This window comes from Mirounga leonina, unplaced genomic scaffold (assembly GCF_011800145.1).
Source record: "Mirounga leonina isolate KUSES-001 unplaced genomic scaffold, KU_Mleo_1.0 Mir_165, whole genome shotgun sequence".
Taxonomy (NCBI): Eukaryota; Metazoa; Chordata; class Mammalia; order Carnivora; family Phocidae; genus Mirounga; species Mirounga leonina.
The window spans coordinates 29493589-29513144 of NW_023270415.1; the positions used below are offsets into that span (position 1 = coordinate 29493589).

General features: G+C 45.0%; 1 protein-coding gene across 4 annotated transcripts in view; it reads right to left on the reverse strand.

Annotated features, from left to right (window-relative positions):
• Nucleotides 1–19556, reverse strand: part of TPD52 (tumor protein D52) — a 109180-nt gene that overhangs the window by 30280 nt on the left and 59344 nt on the right. Inside the window, exon 1 of one of the 4 annotated variants that reach the window (XM_035011413.1) lies at nucleotides 10111–11307. The exons of 2 other annotated variants lie outside the window; for them this stretch is intronic. In XM_035011413.1, coding sequence (XP_034867304.1) covers nucleotides 10111–10249 — 139 coding nt within the window. In that variant the 5' untranslated portion in view covers nucleotides 10250–11307. Of the gene's footprint in view, nucleotides 1–10110; nucleotides 11308–19556 lie in introns of those variants that run through there. One more of the 4 variants, XM_035011414.1, reaches the window with a different exon arrangement.

A 19556-nucleotide genomic window follows, 5' to 3' on the forward strand; every position in this document is an offset into this window, starting at 1 on the left:
AAGTTCCTCTTTACTTTCCCATGCATACCCCCCCTATTCGACATATACTCCCAAAAATTTCAACCAGAAAAAGAAGCAAAAAAGTTTTGTTTTTTTTTTTAAAGATTTTATTTATTTGAAGAGAGAGACACAGCGAGAGAGGGAACACAAGCAGGAGGAGTGGCAGAGGGAGAAGCAGGCTTCCCATGGAGCAGGGAGCCCAATGTGGGACTCGATCCCAGGACGCTGGGATCATGACCTGAGCCGAAGGCAGACGCTTAACGACTGAGCCACCCAGGCGCCCCCCAAAAAGCCTTTTTTAAATACAAATTTTGAACCTACAATTAAAATTAAGGCATGATTTTGAGTTTGGTGAGTACCTTTCTGCTCAGGTGCTATGGATGCAGCCCAGGCCACCGCACCCTGGAGCAGGCACCCAAACATTTCCCTTCGGTTCACCTTTGACCTTGTACCCAATTTAAGACCAACTGCTTCTCCTCAAGACTTTCTACAACTATCATTTAAAAACTTTTTAGCCATTTTCATATAATGATCTGAAAAAATTTTGCATCATGTTACTTAAACACTTTATTCAATAAGATGAGGACATTGGGGTCGGGGATTTTTTTAAAGAGTAGATAAAGCATGAACTTTGAAATTAGATGGCTCTGTAGGTTGACTTGTGTCCCCCCAAAAGATACATTTCATTTCCTAACCCCCAGGACCTGCAAATGTGTTTTCACTTGGAAACAGGTTTTTGCAAATATAGCCAAGATGAAATCACAGTAATTTAAGGTGGGTCCTAATCCAATGTGTCCTTATAAGAAGAAGGAAATTTAGACACAGAAACCCAGAGAGAACAACACGGAAACATACAGGCACACAGAGGCCCAGGGACCACTCCCCGTGATAACGGAGGCAGACGGGAGGGACACAGCTGCAAGGCACAGAACGTCAGGATTGCCAGCAACCACCACGAGCTAGGATGAGGCAAGGAAGGATTTCCCTACAGAAGGAGCACCGCTGACACCTTCATTTTGGACTTCCAGCCTCCAGAACAGAGACAGAACACATATCTGTTGTTTTAAGTCACTCAATTTAGAGCACTTTGTCACGGCAGCCCTAGGAAACCAGCCCCCCCCCAAAAAAAACCCATTACGTATTTAAAAAACAACACGCACGCAATACCACCTGGCTCTCCAGGTTTTTGTAAGAACAGTGTAAAGGATTATGAACAGGGAGAGTGGGCAGACAGTAGATGTTCAGTAAGGATGCGCTATTGCCCCACTTTTCCATGTGCTACAAGTCGGCCCAGTTACTTCCTGTCTCCTCTTCCATGAAGCATGGCTCACAGGTCCCCTCATTTCCCATCTCTCTCTCTTTTTTTTTTTATTAAAGATTTTTATTTATTTATTCATGAGAGACAGAGAGAGAGAGAGGCAGAGGGAGAAGCAGGCTCCCAAAGAGCAGGGAGCCCGATGCGGGACTCGATCCCAGGACGCTGGGACCATGACCTGAGCCGAAGGTAGACGCTCAACCATCTGAGCCACCCAGGCGCCCTTCCCGTCTCTCTTTAACCCCGGTCACCTGGCATCCGCCTCTCCTCTGCATCTTCAACATGACAGCTGTCAATCATGACGTCATTTGACGTCTCCAAGGCATCAGCACTGAACCCCGGTCTGAAATCTCCTCTCCTGTGATACCTCCCCAGATTTTTCTTACCCCTGAGATATGGCTTCATCTCACTCTCCCAGGCATCTACTTCATGCCTCCCCTCCAAACTCACCACTCCTGCCTTGATTCGGGCTCTTGCAATTTCTTGCTCAGATTCTTGCCCCTAAAGCTCCCTAATGGTGTCTGTCCCTCCAATCCATTCACTACCCTGCCACCAGAGTGAACTTCTAAGGTATGACTCTGACCACGGCACTCCCTTGCCTTAAATCCTTCTGGGGCTTCCCACTTCCCAGTAAAGCTCTTGCTCTTGACAATCTGGAGCCCACCTCTCCATCTCCCGCTATTACCCTTACTGCCCAACACAACTCACTGCATCTTCCAACCTGCAGTTCCTACGAAGACATGCTTTTTTTTTAAAGTAAGGTATTAATTCAAAAAGGAAAATAAAGTGCCTCCCATACATTTTTTTGCCCATTTTATTTTTTGTGTGGTTAAATACACAACATAAAAGTTGCCATCCTGACATTGGGGGGGGTATGTGCTATGGTGAGCACTGTGAAGTGTGCAAGACTGTTGAATCACAGACCTGTACTTTTGAAACAAATAATAACATTATATATTAAAAAAAAAAGAAGAAGAAGAAGAAGATATTAGGAAGGGAAAAATGAAGGGGGGGAAATTGGAGGGGGAGACGAACCATGAGAGACTGTGGACTCTGAGAAAAAAACTGAGGGTTCTAGAGGGGACGGGGGTGGGTGGGTGAGGGGATGGGTTAGCCTGGTGATGGGTATTAAAGAGGGCACGTACTGAATGGAGCACTGGGTGTTATACGCAAACAATGAATCATGGAACACTACATCAAAAACTAATGATGTAATGTATGGTGATTAATATATTAAAATAAAATTTAGGGCGCCTGGGTGGCTCAGATGGTTAAGCGTCTGCCTTCGGCTCAGGTCATGATCCCAGCGTTCTGGGATCAAGTCCCGCATCGGGCTCCCTGCTCCTTGGGAGCCTGCTTCTCCCTCTGCCTCTCTCTCTCTCTCTCATGAATAAATAAATAAAATCTTTAAAAAAATAAAAAAATAAAATAAAATAAAATTTAAAAAATAAAAGTTGCCATCCTAACCCATTTTTAAGCATACAATTCAGTGGTATGAATGACATTCACAATGTTGTACAACAACCTCCATCATCTCTTTCCAAATCATGCTCTTTTTTTCTTTTTTAAGTGTCTTTGCACATGTTATTTTCTCTTCTGGAAACCCCCTGCTTATTTCCAAATCCCATTCATTTCAATAAATCAGTTTTAAGTGTCTCCTGCTCTTGGAGGCTTTCCCTGGACCCCAGGCCCTGCTCTGGGTATAACACTCTGTAATGTCTACTGTACTTAGTACACAGCCTGCGGGTGCCTGGGTGGCCCAGTTGTTAAGCATCTGCCTTCGGCTCAGGTCATGATCCCAGGGTCCTGGGATCGAGCCCCGCATCGGGCTCCCTGTTCGGCAGGAAGCCTACTTCTCCCTCTCCCACTCCCCCTGCTTGTGTTCCCTCTCGCTGTGTCTCTCTCTGTCAAATAAATAAATAAAATCTTTTAAAAAAAAAGAACACAGCCTGCTGGGCTGGGCGACATCTGACCTTAGCACTGTGTTCTAATCCCGCAACTTCAGCCCAGCGAGGTATCTGGTACACAGATGCTCATTAGCACTCTCTGAATAAATCAATTACAGGAAGGTACACAGCTGAGTTAGAGAGATAAGAACTCGGTCTCCCTTCACTGTCTACTTGTATCTCGAGCTTTTTATATCTCACTCTCACTTCACTGCTTTCACCTACACAGGTTTTTCTATTTAAAACAGACATAAGGGCGCCTGGGTGGCTCAGTTGGTTAAGCGACTGCCTTCAGCTCAGGTCATGATCCTGGAGTCCCGGGATCGAGTCCCGCATCGGGCTCCCTGCTCGGCGGGGAGTCTGCTTCTCCCTCTGACCCTCCTCCCTCTCATGCTCTCTGTCTCTCATTCTCTCTCTCTCAAATAAATAAATAAAATCTTAAAAAAAAAATAAAAATAAAAATAAAACAGACATAAAACTTAAAAAAAATTTTTTTAATAAAATAAAAAAATAAAACACATGAAATTTTTCTAAAGAAATACAACTTGTCTCATACATAATCTACACAAAGATTGTTACATTTGGAGGTCATATACCTTCACGTTACAAAGTGTGTTCACAGACGAAAGCACCATGCTTTTATGGGGGGGGTTATGGGGGGGCACTAGTGATATTACAGAGGGAAGAATATGATGTCAGCTGCTCCCAAGATATGCAGTTAGAAGGGAAGAAGTTGCAGAGGAGGAGTCTAAGATACCTGCTATTTAGTTAACACTGGGCTTAAATAGCAGAGAATTTGGTAGATAGAGTATAACTGAGCCCTAGAAGCTTCTCTAGGAAATAAAACTGTATACACCTCTCTCACAGAATCTTTAAAGAGGCAACAATGGCTTTAGGACCAGGGTAGGAATAAGAAACTTCAGTCTCTAAGGACTGTTTTACTTAAGCACAAGCAAGAGGAAATGTGTGCCTTTTTAAACCTAGAGATACAACATATAGTTCGAAATGTCTTTAGTGGTACTGAACAAAAAGGTCAGAAGACAAAGCTATTTTTCCTAGTATAAGTCTGTGGTTGGGGCTCCTACTCTCTGGATCTTCTCCGTTTCTGAATGTAATAAAATCCCAGCAGAGTCAGGGGAATATTTGGAGGTCCCCACAACAAAGTAAGATCCTAAACAAGCGAGACCCTTCTCTCTTTTAAGACATTCTAGGGGCGCCTGGGTGGCTCAGTCATTAAGCGTCTGCCTTGGGCTCAGGTCATGGTCCCAGGGTCCTGGGATCGAGACCCGCATCGGGCTCCCTGCTCAGCGGGAAGCCTGCTTCTCCCTCTCCCACTCCCCCAGCTTGTGTTCCCTCTCTCGCGGTCTCTCTCTCTGTCAAATAAATAAAATCTTTAAAAAAAAAAGACATTCTAAAAACGGGCGCCTGGGTGGCTCAGTTTGTTAAGCGACTGCCTTCGGCTCAGGTCATGATCCTGGAGTCCCTGGATCGAGTCCCGCATCGGGCTCCCTGCTCGGCAGGGAGTCTGCTTCTCCCTCTGACCTCCCCCCTCTCATGTACTCACTCTCTCTCATTCTCTCTCAAATAAATAAATAAAATCTTTAAAAAAAAAAAAGAAAAGAAATTCTAAAAACAAAGGATCTACTTAACACAGGGCTTCTCAACCACAGCATGAGGGGCATTTTGAGCAGGTTAATTCTTTGTGGTGGGGGCTGTCCTGTGCATCACCCCACGTGGCATGGGGGCATGCCCCCCTTCCTCCCCAAAGCCAACTGCAATTGTGACAACCAGAATCATCTCCGAATCAGCTTGGCTCTAGCCGCAGCCAGAATGCCTGCAGGGGGCAAAACTGCCCTAGGTTGGAAACCACTGACTTAAGGCAAGGGAGTATCTGACACCTGCTATTTGACACAGATTATCTTCAGAAGAAAGAGATGCAGTAGCACAGGCCATGAAAACTTTATATTTCTTTTTTTTTTTTTTTTAAAGATTTATTTATTTATTTGAGAGAGCGAGAATGAGAGAGAGCACATGAGAGGGGGGAGGGTCAGAGGGAGAAGCAGACTCCCTGCCGAGCAGGGAGCCCGATGCGGGACTCAATCCAGGGACTCCAGGATCATGACCTGAGCCGAAGGCAGTCGCTTAACCAACTGAGCCACCCAGGCGCCCGAAAACTTTGTATTTCTTAAGGATATAATTTTCCCATATTCACCCGCAGTGGTAACAATACAACAGTAGGAGAGAAAAAAGGAGTCAAGTAATTGTCATCCCTCAAGGCAGCAAGGAGCAAAAAGCTGAGGAAACTCGACCCACTCCATCTGGGGCAAGAACCAGAACCCAGGAGATTATCTGGGCAGCATCAGGGCCACTGAAGAGGAATGGAAGTAGGCTGAGGGGGGTAGGTGGGCAGCACTAGGGCCAAAAGGGAAAGAAAACTGGGACCCAGATGGGCCTAGAGCGCTCTGGAGGCTCACCTCTGAAAGCAGGGCCCTGAACAGAGGTCAACCTCCTACCCAAAAAGGTCACCCTCTCAAAACTTCATCAAAAAGAATGGAGGAGGAAGGAAAGATCACAAAGGCAGAACACATCAGTATTTTCAAATGCTTTACTCACCTTCTCCAAAAATTCCTAAACTGACCCTTAAATCTCTTCCCATCTTAAAAAAAAGGGGGGGGGAGGACCTTCAGCTGATAACTTCAGAACCATCTGTCCTCCCAACCCCAATCAAGTGTAAAATGAGAAACTAGGGCACTCCACAAAAGAGAGATCAAAGGTCAGCCATGGAGAAATTTGGGGATCCCCAGGGAGGAAGTCACTTCCATTCTTAAATTTCCTCTGCAGGAATAAGGAAGTTCCTCGTAACTTGGATTCTGCTCTGATTTTTATTTTATAAACCATACATTTGCTATTTAAGACCTTCACAATTACGCATAACTTTCGAGAATAATGACTTCCCTAAAAAGAAATCAGAATGACAACAGAGTAGAAACCAAAAAGGGTAATAAAACAGAATGAAAAGCAGGACTCTGAGCTAAGAGAACTCCAGTTTGATTTTTTTCAGTGTTTTTAGAGTTTCAAATATGACAGCATAAAACTAAAATGTCAGATTTTTAAATGGCTCCTGTTCCTATTTCCTGAAGTCACCAGAAATAACCAAAGGTGTTTTATACAACAGGGCTGCATCTTTCCGTACATTAAAAAAAATGTCAAGAGGAAGAGTGGTTCTACATAAAGAGGGCTTGGGAAATTATCTTTGTAGGTGCTCACGAAGGGAAGAGAAAGCGCGACAAAGGACACTAGCTGAGAGACCTGTGCTGTGCTGACTGGCAAGGGCAAAGACGGAATGGACGTACACGCCAAGAATCCACACACATACACTACCCCCCACGGTAAAGCCCATGACGGAGGAAAGATTACACCTGGAATGATGAACCTGTTCTGTAATACCCGTCACCAAAGAGGCCAAGAGAGTGTGATCAAAAAAACAGAAAAACGCTGGCTTGAGGACTGACGGATGGAGTGTGAGACCCAGTGGGGGCTAACTGAGCTTTGTGATGTGGGGGCTTCACCACACCTCTCAGCCTCGATGTTCACACCTGGAAAACAAACTAGAGTGTGAATTAGTCCTCGTCAGTTTCATTTCATTCACTCACTCACTCACTCCTTCATTCATCAAGTATTTGTTGAGCCACAGATGTCAAGCACTATTTCAGGTGGTAGGGAAGAACCGTGATCAAAAAAGACTAACATCCCTAAGGGAACTTACATCCCAGATTCTGAAAATTATAAGTCAGTTTTTCAAACCATGGGCTGTGAAACCCATTTAGCGGTACCAAATGAGCATTTTAAAAAGAACAAATGGAACAGTGTAAGATATCAGAGTACATCACGAAGAGGCAAGATAAATTCTGTTTTCACAGAATTCTGCTTCGGTTATTGATATTTGTATTGATGAGGGTTTTGGGTGGGTCAAGACGTATAAGGTGCTCTGAATGTGGTTGGTTGTATCAAAGAGTTTAAAAATCCCTAATAAAAGACCTCTCTTTGTTCCAGCCACTGGCCCTCATTCTCTCCTTCACTCAGACTGCTTCGTAGGAACATTCTGCCCACAGATTAAATCTCATTACTTTCTCATTTGCCCCATGATGGCCTGGATAAATATCAAAGAATATGTTTTTCAGATCAGTGTTCCCAACCCTTCTGAGTAGGATTCCTTTTAACATCAGTCCCTTTTGTGCAAAACTTGTCAGCTGATTAAGAAAATGAACAGTGGGGTGGCTGGATAGCTCAGTCCGTTAGCAGTCGACTCTTGATTTCAGCTCAGATCGTGATCTCAGGGTTGTGAGATTGAGCCCTGCAGAGAGTTCTGCGCTTAGTGCAGAGTCTGCATGGAATTCTCCCTCCCTCTCCCTCTGCTCCCCCCAACCCCAGCCCGCTAGCTCTCTCTAAAATAAATCTTTTTTTAAAAAAAGAGGAAAAAAGAAAATGCATAGTGACCAAAAGCCACATGAACTTTTAAATGTATTTATAATGTATCTGTCCTAAGAGCTCCTATTTAGAAATACAAAGAGTACAAACGCACCCAAGACATAGTATTCCCTCCATCTACACCTCATGCTTGATGTTCAAACAGACTGGCAGGTTTCTTGTGCCCTGAGGGGTCCAGGGCACAGAGCCTGCTGATTACTGTTCTAGATCCTCTTTTATTTGGTTATTTTAGAATCACCATGTTCTTACTAAATGACTGCTTTGAGTGGTTTCTGTTTAATGCTCCCTCCCCCTCCTTTTTTCCAATTAAAGCAAACTGCTAAACTTGAGCACTAGTGGGTACATGAGTTTGTTTTTAGTATTTGTTGTTCACTTGTTTTTTTTTTTTTAATAATTTTGTTTTTAATATCATGAGCCCAGACTCCTACAGATTGCTACTAGGAATTGGAAAGACAATTGTTTGAAATTTGCCTGGAGACATCTTCAACTTTCCCAACTGTTTTATTTTTAACAGAAAACATCCAAAGGCAGCAATTGTTGCAGCTGGGAAAAGTGAAAGGAGGTGAAAAGAGATACAAGGAGAATAGAAGAGAACTAGAACAAGCTAGGTAAATCCTTCCACGAATCTCAAACCCTCACACACTGATCACCAAGATCTACCTGAAGTGACAGAACTGCGGCCTCTGCTTCCATGGTCCCTTGTCACCTGGGCTTTACTCTGTCATCCAGCTCCAATTCCCTACTGTGTGTTGTTTTTTTTTTTTTTAAAGATTGATTGATTTCAGAGAGAGAGAGAAAGAGCGCGAGCACACACAAGCAGGGGGAGCGGCAGGCAGAGGGAGAAGCAGGCTCCCCCCTGAGCAAGGAGCCCGATGCCGGGCTCAATCCCAGGACCCTGGGATCCTGACCTGAGCAGAAGGCAGCCCCTTAACCGACTGAGCCAGCCAGGCGCACCCCACCCACCCCGCCCCGTGTGTTGCTCTTGAGGCATTTTCTGTATGTAGGATTTAGAAGTTAGAATGGATGATGTCATCCTTTTAGGGGCCAGGCATAGGGGAGATCCCCTATATTACAGAGGTCCAAGGTGGGACCTGGGGACAGGGGAAGGGCAGCAGGGGACAGGCCTTCCCGGCAGACCTCTAACGGCTGCCTCCCAGTCCCCACTTCTAGAAACCAGCTCTAACCTGGTATCTTCAACATTTTTCCCTGCCAGGAAATCCAAACTATACCCCAAAGGTAGCCACGGCTGCAACCAAAGGTTAGAGGAACGTAGCTTCAGCACTCTCTCTACTGTCAGCAATTAAGTATACAACCGAAAATACACGCAGGTTTCCTGCTGTATCCTTTACCGATTCCTTCTCAATTACCCACCTTGTAAACTTAAAAAGAGCACACTGTAACCTATTCTTCATTAATAAGGAAAAAATTAACTTCTAGGAAAATCTGCTTACTCCTGGCAAGTTACAGAGCAGGTCATCTAGGGGTCTCCAGGCTTTCGCCACAGAATGAGAGAACGGGCCTGGAAGATGTGCTCAGGCTGCTTCCAGCCTCCTACTGCCTTGTGCAGAGAAACTAAGACGCTCCCTGCCGGTACCCGGGCTTCAGAAGGAGGTCATACTGGCCCCTGTGAAGGAATGACTGCTTCCCAAGGTACAGCAACACTGAGCTTTTTTTTTTTTAAAGATTCTATTTATTTATTTGAGAGAGAGTAAGAGGGAGAGCACGAGAAGGGGGAGGGTCAGAGGGAGAAGCAGACTCCCCACTGAGCAGGGAGCCGGATGCGAGACTCCATCCTGAGACTCCAGGATCATGACATGAGCTGAAGGTAGTTGCTCAACCGACGGAGCCACCTAGGCGCCGAGTTCTTCTATTTAAAAACAAAATCTCTTGCTTAAGTATTTGTCTGTCTGCTACGCTCAGGATTCCAGAACAAAATCCAGGACGTCCACTAGTAGGGCCTTAAATGTCGTCAGGGCTTTAGATGCCTAAGCCTCATTTTAACAAAGACAAAATTGGGGTGGGGGGGGCTTAATAAATTACACATAGAAGGCAACAAGCAAAGACCTTCAGATTCTCCCTTTTTTGTGATTTATCAGCTCAATGAACTCAAAGTGATCAGAAGAACTCTAGTGTTCATATCAAGAGTACCACCTTTAAAATCAAAGTTCCTGTTTTATGTATAAATAAACATATTCTAAATATTGAACGAGCCATCTCTCTCTGCTTCGATTCTGCCAACAGCTTTGTTTCACTAGTTTCAACACAGAAACACCGTGACACTAATAATTTTAAAGCCAAGCAAACCCCGGTTGTGTCCAAGTTTTGTTACAGCAAATTTAACCTTAGAAAATTAATAGTTACCACATTTCTGAAGAGTAGGTGATCCGGACGGAGACGAATTTCCACTAGGAGACAAGTAAAGATAGTTTTTGTTCACTCCTGTGTCAAAATCAAACGGGGACTGGTAATCTTCATAAAAATCCATCTCTCTACAATCCATTCCAGACAAATGGAAGACGCATCGTTTTATAACCGTCTGGTATCCTTCAGTTGAGTGCCACTCTGGTCATAGTCCCATGCAACCCCAGAGCTTGAAGATCCTGGCTTCCTGGCCCAGGAGTGGTATTTCTTTCTCAGAGCCTTCACACCCTTAGGACAAGCAAGCCTGTTTAATAAATGACTTATCTGGAGCAACCTTAGGGCTCTATTCACCACCTGCTGTCAATTTCGGTCAACGGTGGAGCGACCGGCGCAGGGGAGCGGAGCCTTCTTTGGTAAACAAAGGAGGGCCAGGTTCTGCAGTATCTCCCAGATGTACAAACAGTTCAAGCAAATGTCAGACACTGGCACAATTACAAGAAACCACAATTTTCTTCTTAAACCAGTCAGCTGACCACAACTACACCAGGGTGGACTTAATCTTCTAGGACAAGGAAGGATTACCAGTCAGTAATCTCCTACAAAAGCCATCTGGGTGATACTTTTTTCCACCCCGGATTACAACAGAGCCCTAAAAGCCAAGCTTCCTGCTTTAACGATCAGCTTTGTAAGTACAACTTCCTATAGAAATAAAGCTGTATTTCTGTTACTACTTTATCTAAAGTAATGTCTGGCTTAGTGTAACAAAAATTTCAGTCTGTCCTCCCACCCTCCCTCCTCTTCTCTTTCTTTCCTTTTCCTTTCCTGGAAAGATGGTGTTTTAGTGACATATGCTGCCAAGAGAAGAGTCAACTATGAAGGGAAAGCTCCCAGGGATTCTGGCCCTTCCTGGTTTAAGGCCACGCCCCTGCAGGTCTGCAAGGAACCTGTGTGCAAACACGCAGGAGCAACATACTGCCCTTCGCAGAGCACGCCCTGCTGAGCGCCTGGGTCTCAGGGATCTTGGAAGCAAAATTTCTAAGTCACCAAATTTGCCTTCTTTGACACAAGTCTATTAGCAGATCCTTTCTATGTTAACCATGGCCTTTGCTCAAGGGATAGCACTGGAAAGTTCTGCTGCTGTTGAATGAATGGCTCATTTATTAAAGAGGTAAAAATAAAGGCAACCCCCTCTCCTAGGTGGGCAATGGTCTATCACCGCATAACAAAAAAAGGTGGTATTCTACCTTTGCAAATTGACCTGATAAAAATATACTCTCCCTGGGACGCCTGGGTGGCTCAGCCAGTTAAGTATCCGACTTCTGCTCAGGTCAGGATCCCAGGATCCTGGGATTAAGTCCCGCATCAGGCTCCTTGCTCAGAAGGGATCTGCTTCTCCCTCTGCCTGACGCTCCCCCTGCTCACACATACGCTCTCTCTCCCCAATAAATAAATAAAATCTCTCAAAAAATATGTATATAATCCCCCTGGATTGGAAGCAAATATAAAGCCTAAAATATTTTAGGCATTAAAAAAACAATTGTGTCTAGTGTATACATATTTGCACCAGGATAGTCTATATTCATCTCAACTTATGATTCATTTTCTATTTTTTTCTCATGTTGTACTCTATTTTTGGCAAGCCTTTATCTTATTTAAGTTTTTAAAAGTTTATTTTCAACAAAAATCTGCCTTTTTTTCTAAAATTTACCAAAATTTGAACAACTATAAATGCTGTTAAGTTAGAAATAGAATATAATGTCTTCTTTATTATTATTTAAAAAAAATGAATTGTCTGGCTTCTTGAAATCCAAGGTATTTCTTATCTCAATGGGATGGGCATCACGTCTCTGGCTTAGAGTGTGGGTGATGGGGCCTCTGGCCCTCTCAATACTCTCTGCATTTGGTCACTAAGTAACTGGTAGAAAAAACAGTTCTCCCTCTCAATGCTTATTCTTTCTCCTGGAGCCACAAGTATTAGAAAGCGTTAGGGACTGAATGTTTGCATCTCCTCAAAATTCATGGGCTGAATCCCTCACCTCAAGTGATGGTAGGTAGTAGGAGGTGGGACCTTTGGGCGGTGATTAGCTTCAGATGAGGCCAGGAGGAGGATCGCCCCAGGAGGCGATTAGCATCCTTGTAAGAAGAGAGCTAGCTCTAGCTCTCTCTCAACCACCACGTGAGGACACAAGATGACATCACGTGCCAACCAGGAAAAGGGCTCTCACCAGAAATCTAATCAACTGGCACCTTGATCTTGAACTTCCTGGTCTCCAGAACTGTGAGAAATAAACGTCTGCTGGTATAATCCACCAGTCCACAGGAATTTATTATAGCAGCCCAAACTAAGACAGAAATTTAATACAGACACACATACAATGCAAGCCAAGCCACCTCCACACTTCTCACTATCCCTCCAAGATCACACGTCCTTGACCTTCAGTGATCACATTCATGTTACGCCCTCTGTCTGAGATGCTGCCTTTTTTCTGCCTGCTAACATCATTCTTCCTTCAAGACTCAGGCAGAAATGCCACCTTTTCTCAGAAGCCCTCCCAGTTTCTGTCCCTGCTCCCCAGCACACGTTCCAGCAGCAGCACAAAGACGGTCGGTGACATGTCCCTTTGACAGTCCCCCTTGTGCCTCCTCATCCTCCCCTTCAGGACAGGCACTGCATTTTCTATTGTGATGCCTACCCTGAAGTTCGGGCTCTCATCAATGTGGAATGAAGAAAGCCAATAATGGCTCATGCGGACTCTGCATACTGTATTTATAAATATGAGGATTTAGAGTTTATGTGAATTTACCGTACCTGCTTAGGTACAATCTTGGTACATCCTTTTCTCTGAGCCAGCTGGAGTTCTCCAGTCAGATCCCAGTCACGGCATTCTAGCATGTAAGAAAAGTGGGAACGGAAGACAAGAGGTGGGAAAAGCACAGGATATGTGAACGGTATGGCAAAAATTCAGTTGACTCAAGATTCATGTACCAAGTAGACGGAAGTTGTAAGACATAAAAGATGGAAAGGCAGCTTGAGGACAAACCATTAAAGACCTTGAGTGACAACTTTTATACTTCATAGAACATGCCAAAAAAAACCGCTGAGGGTCACTGTGAGCAAGGTCGAGACAGGATAAAAAGTTTTACAAAGATGACTCTGGAAATGGTGAACAGGGTGCACTGCAGGGAGAGGCTGAAAGGGAGAGGACTCAGAAAGCATCTACCAGCACAGCCCAAACAAGGAGGAGGGAAGCCTTCGTATCGGTGACTACTCTTCATTTCCTGCTGGGGCTATTGGCCCAAGGAAGGAAAAGCCAGGTGAGATTTGGTTCTGTCCTGCTGGACATTTCCACCGGGTATTCAAGAAGAACTTCAGGGGCGCCTGGGTGGCTCAGTCGTTAAGCGTCTGCCTTCGGCTCAGGTCATGATCCCGGGGTCCTGGGATCGAGTCCCGCATCGGGCTCCCTGCTCCTCGGGAAGCCTGCTTCTCCCTCTCCCACTCCCCCTGCTTGTGTTCCCTCTCTCGCTGTGTCTCTCTCTGTCAAATAAATAAATAAAATCTTAAAAAAAAAAAAAAAAAAAACAAGAAGAACTTCAAAATCAACAAGCCTAAGACTGACTTCACCAGTTTTCCTTACCAGATTCCCACCTCTAAATGCGCCATCCCGAGTCCCTCGGCCTGACCTCACAGCATCACTGCCAAGTATTCCTGCTCTATAAGGAGGCACCGCCAGGAGCTGTTCATCCAACTCGCACTGTCTGCCTTCTTCCTGCTTTCCCGCCTTCCTTCTCTCACCGACCACACCCTACTGCAGACCTACCTGGGGTGTTCTGGTAGAGACCAGCCACCATTGTGGGGAAGACAGGTCTGCAGCGCTTTCTCTTGAGGAATTTCATGTCTCCTGCTCCATAGTTCCCACCTACTCCCTGGTTTAAGCTTGGACTTGGGCTTCAGATCTGGCCCAGGTAGATACCCAGGCCCCTTGTTTACAGGGACTGGCCTGAGGGTAGATATCTGACCCGAACAGTGCCAACAACAGGTCTTCCCTGAGGTTGACTGGATGAGTAATGGACAAAAGTGACAATTCCTGCAACCTGAGCTATCAGATGCCTGTTGGGAGGGGCCAAGGGTCTCCCCTCCTCATGCCTACAGGGGAGAGAAACACTGCCGAGTCTGGGAAGAGAGGAAAGGAGAAACGAAACAAGGGATGGAAAAGCAGCATCTGAGCCCCCTGACCCAGTTACCTTGGGCTTCCCACGAAACCAACACATTTCTATTCTGCTTCACTTACGGTTGGATTTGGAAAGAGTCCCACAATACCTACTTTCCAACCGTTTCCCACTATGGCCCCACCATGTTTCAGCCGAACTTGGTTTTCCTGTTTCTGGAAAACATCCCAAGCTTGGTTTAGGCAATTTTCTCAAACTAGAACGTCTTTTCTCTATATTTTTATACCTGTCAAATTCCTACCCACTAATCAAGCTCAACTTGTAGTCACGTGTGAGCGGTATATGTATGAGGAATGTTCATTTTAGTGCTATCTAAAATGGGAAAAAAAATAAATACAAATGCCTACTAACACTGAATTATTTAAATGCTAAATTTAATTCATATAATAGGAACTTATCCAGACAACATGAGGATGCAGAAATGTATAGATTTTATAAGAAAAGATATTTTTGATACATTCAGTAAATAAATCAGGTTCCAAAACTGTTGGTACTGTATGGTCCATAACTGTGTAATAATCGGAGAGACAAAAAAAAAACAAAAGAAAATGAGCAGAAGAAACCTATCCCATGACCCCAGAAAAGTGTTTATGCGCTGTAGTACCAGCAGAGGGAGCCCATGGGCGGCTCAGAAGTTAATTTAGTGCTGCCAGTAAAATGCATACTACAGAACAATAACCCATTAGATGACTCATGTTATTGCAAACAGAAATGGAGTAAGCAAAAATGACTATAAAGAATATTAAATTTCTACCTGCCTATTAACACTTCACTCAAATATGTCTGGGTAGGTTCTCCCTAATTTTAAGAGATAGTTAAGAGAGAGCCTGATGTAAAAAAACTGCACGACACATACAACAATTCACTTGGAGGGGCCTTGAATGGCACACAGACAGATGATGTCATTACCGGTAAGAGAGGCAGGCCACTGATACCGGGCACTGTGGACATGTCACGGTGACACAGCAGACGGCTGGAAGGAGCTCCAGCTGGCTAAATAAACAACAATTTCATCCAGGAGTCCATATGTGATGCTTAACTTTGTGTGTCATTCAGACTAGGCCACAAAATGCCCAGAGATTTGGTTAAACATTGTTGTAGGTGTATCTGCAAGGGTGTTTGTGGATGGTAGAAACTGAGTAAAGCAGACTGCCCTCCCCAATACGGAGGTGCCTCATCCAGTCTGTTGAAGGCCTGCCCCAAAAGGAAAAAAGAAATTCTATGAAGGACATTACTGGGTCAGTTAGAAAAACTGGAATACAAAGGCAGGTTAGATCAAAGCATTATATCAATATCAAATTTACTAAAGTTGAAACTGTCCTGGGGTTATGTAAGACAGTATCTCTATTCTTAGGAAATACAAACCGAAAAGACTTAGGAGTAAGGGGCCATGATGTATGCAACTTCCTCTCAAATGATTTAGAAACTATTATGTGTGTGTACACATACATACGCAAACACACCACGAAGAATGATAAAGCAGACGGGGTAAAATGTTACCAGTGAAGGAATAATACCATTCTTATTCTTGCAACCTTTCTGCAGCTTTGAAAACAAAAAATTTTTTTAAATATTTTATTTATTTATTTGACAGAGAGAGATACAGCGAGAGAGGGAACACAAGCAGGAGGAGTGGGAGGGGGAGAAGCAGGCTTCCCGCGGAGCAGGGAGCCCGACGCGGGGCTCGATCCCAGGACCCTGGGATCATGACCTGAGCCGAAGGCAGCCGCTTAACTGACTGAGCCACCCAGGCGCCCCAAACAAAATTTTTTTTAATGACTGAGAAGAACTCTGCATAGGATTAAACAGCCTTGAGGGGGCTGGAGCAGAAAGGAGCAGGACCCTTCTCACAACCATGTAAGGGCAAGGTGGCATAACAGGACTTGCTTATGGTCACAGATTAGATATCCAGGCCCATCCTGGTTTCTGGCCACTTCGGAGAACTGGAAGGACACTCTCCCATGCAAAACGAAATACAAAGTCTCACCGCTGCATCCTATGTAGGTCACATCTTTCCTGAGGAAGGCCAGGAGGACCTTGCTCCACAGTCAGCATTGAGAGGAGGGAGGTCCCAGGGAGGGGAAGGAGTGTCAGTGAACAACACCACCTTCATTCCCCCCCAGCGCCACCGAAGCAAACCTAGACCCCAAAACACTCACAAAGAGTAACATGAACCAAGAACAAAAAAAGTCCTCAGTTTTGTATGTAAAACTCCATTTAAAAACACAAGGGTAGATGTTCCGTTATTTACATACTTTCTGAAGTAAGCCTCAAAACCTCTGAGGTGGGTGTTATGGACTGTGCCCATTTTTCTGATGGGAAACAAAGCAAAGAGAGTTTTATAAACATCCATACCCACATAAAACTACCTGATGAAGTCGCTGGAATTAAACAAGTGATGTGCCTCCAAAGACTGTGTCCTTTCTGTAGCAGGAGAAAGCTGGTTAAGAACCAGATGATGAGCCAGGACATCACATTCAAATGACCTGAGGATCTAACTACCAGGCAGAAGTCTGTGTCACTAACAAGCTCCAGGTGATGGAGGCTGCTAGCACGTGCGATATGAGAAATATGTATTTGGTCGCTCACATGACCAGGTACGTGTATCTGGTCTTCAGCCACAGTTCCTGAAAATGCTTCAGACAGAGCCATAAAGGTGAAATGGATATCTCTCGTTATTAAGGAAGGTGACTGAGGACCCCACCCAAGGGGAGCTGGCTAGTTGCCAAAAGGACCAACCATGGGATTAGAGGGTTGGAACTTTCAGTCCCGCCCGCACCCCACACACGCCCACTGGGGAGTGCGGAGGAGCTGGAGGTTGAATCGGATAGGGCAGCCTTACTCAATCTTGATTATGCAAAGAAGCCTCCATAAAAACCCAGAAAGCTTCCAGGCTGGTGAACACATGGATTTGAGGACAGTGCCACATTCTGAGAGAGCGTGGAAGCTCCACGCCCTTCTCACATACCTCACCCTATTTATCTCATCATCTAGCTGGTGATTCATATCCTTTATTGTATCCTTTAATATTGTATCCTCTAATAAACTAGTAAATGTGTTTCCCTATGTTTTGTAAGCTGCTCTAGCATGTTACTCAAACCTAAGGAGAAGGCAAACAGAACCTCCGATGTGTAGCCAGGTCAGAAGCACAGGAAACAGCCTGGGGCTTGTAACTGGCATCTAAAGTGACGGGGGGGGGGGGGGGGCGCGTTACTGGAGTGACAGTATCTCTGGGTAGACAGCATCAGAACTGACTTGAACTCCTGGATACCCTGCTGGTGTGTTTGAGAACTGCTTGGTGCTGTGTGTGGGGAACCTAACCCACACACTGGAATAGGGTCTGAGAACCCAAAAGGAGCACAGGACCACACCTGGAGTAAGTGATGGAGGACCTTAAACGGCAGGCTGAGGAATGTGAACATGATTTTTTATAACAATAAAACTATCGATTTGCATTTATTTCATCCTTATAGCAACATGGAGTAGGTGATCTCCCATTTCCAGATGAGCGAATGTAAGGAACTGAGAAATGAAAGACAGTGCCCAAAAGTCTCCTAGCAGTAATGCTTCTCATACTGCATCAAAGCAATGGGGAACCATTTCAAGTTATTAGCAATGGGAGGGAGAGGGTCAGAGCTGTACTTTAGAAGATCATTCCTGCCTCCGTATGAAGATGGATTACAGAGGGGAGAAGGGAAATCAGTGAGACCATCAGCAACACCAAGGGTGTTAGGAACTGAAGTATGTCCCACACAAATTTCATCATGTTCAAGCCCTAATCTCCAATGTGACTGTATCTTGGATATAGAGCCTTTAAGGAACTAATTAAGGTTAAATGAAGTCATAGGGCCCTAATCCAATAGGAAGAGTATCCTTATAAGAGGCCAGACACCAGGAAAGCTCATATGCACAGAGGAAAGGCCATATAAGGCCACAGCAAGAAGACAGCCATCTGTGAGCCCCAGAGAGAGACCTCACCAGAAATCAACTTTGCTGGCACCTTCATCTTGGACTTCCAGTCTCTAGTGAGAAAATAAATTTCTGTTGTTTAAGCCACCCAGTTGGAGGTAATCTGCTATGGCAGCCTGAACAAATACAAAGAGTATGTTCCAGGGAACAACAGTGGGAACAGAAAAGGAAAGACATATTGCAAGACGCCACAGAGGGATCATCAACAGATGCTGCAATCCAACTGGATGCCTGGGGTGCAAGGGAAAAGATCAAACTCTGTGACTCCCCAGCAGTTGTGGAAGTTGGGGGCTACATTAAGAGGATGACAAAAGAGGAGCCATGGAAGGAGGGTGGGGAGGCTCTAGCTGACCAGAGAATGAGTTCCATTTTGGCAGCTTTGGTTTATAATGCTCAGGAGATTTCTGAAGGTAAACCATTAGACTCGGGGGCTCAGAAAAAGGTTAGGGCTAAAGAGATCCATGTGGGAATCCCCAAGACTGTCAAGGAAAAGCCCAAAGAGAAGAGCAGTCCTATGAAAGAAAGAAAAAAGGCCGGAACACCTGCAAGTAGAAATCAGGTCAAAGAGGCTGCAAAGGGCAAGAAATGCCCTTTGATGATGGTGATGGTGATGGTGATGATGATGATGGCAGAAACGACAGTTATGACTCATCCCTAGAAAACTTTTACTATGTGCCAGACATTCTTCTTTGCCCTTCATACCAACCCTATGATGCAGGGGTTTTTTCTTGACTCCTATTTTACAGATGAGAAAACTAAGGCACACGGAAGTTAATTAACTCCCCCAGGCACATAGCGAGTCAATGGAGAAGGGTGGTTTCGAACTTGGGTAGTTTGGCTCAAATGCTCTGTAGAAGCAAAAAACATGGAAGAAAAACCCAAGCGACCAATATCACAGACAACAGGAGGAAAGAAAGTGGACAAGACCAAATGCTACAGACTTACAAAGAAGCCACTGGACCTGGTGTCCTGGTGATTTTTCAAGGAAATTTTAGCCAGAGTGATGGTGCCAGACAGATAAGGGAAGTAGAGGCCAGAGGAGGGAAAAGAAGGGTAGAACTCCACAAAGACAAGGGAGGGCCTGTGTGTTTGTAGCGTTTGTGATGGAGAGACACAGAAGGCAGCTCAGGGACCCATCCCCAGAGAAGGAGGGGCCTTCAATTCTAAACAGAATCATTCTGGCTTTCTTTTACAAATGCTAGCCCTGGGGGGGGGCGGGGGGGGGGGGGGGGGGGGGGGGGGGGGGGGGG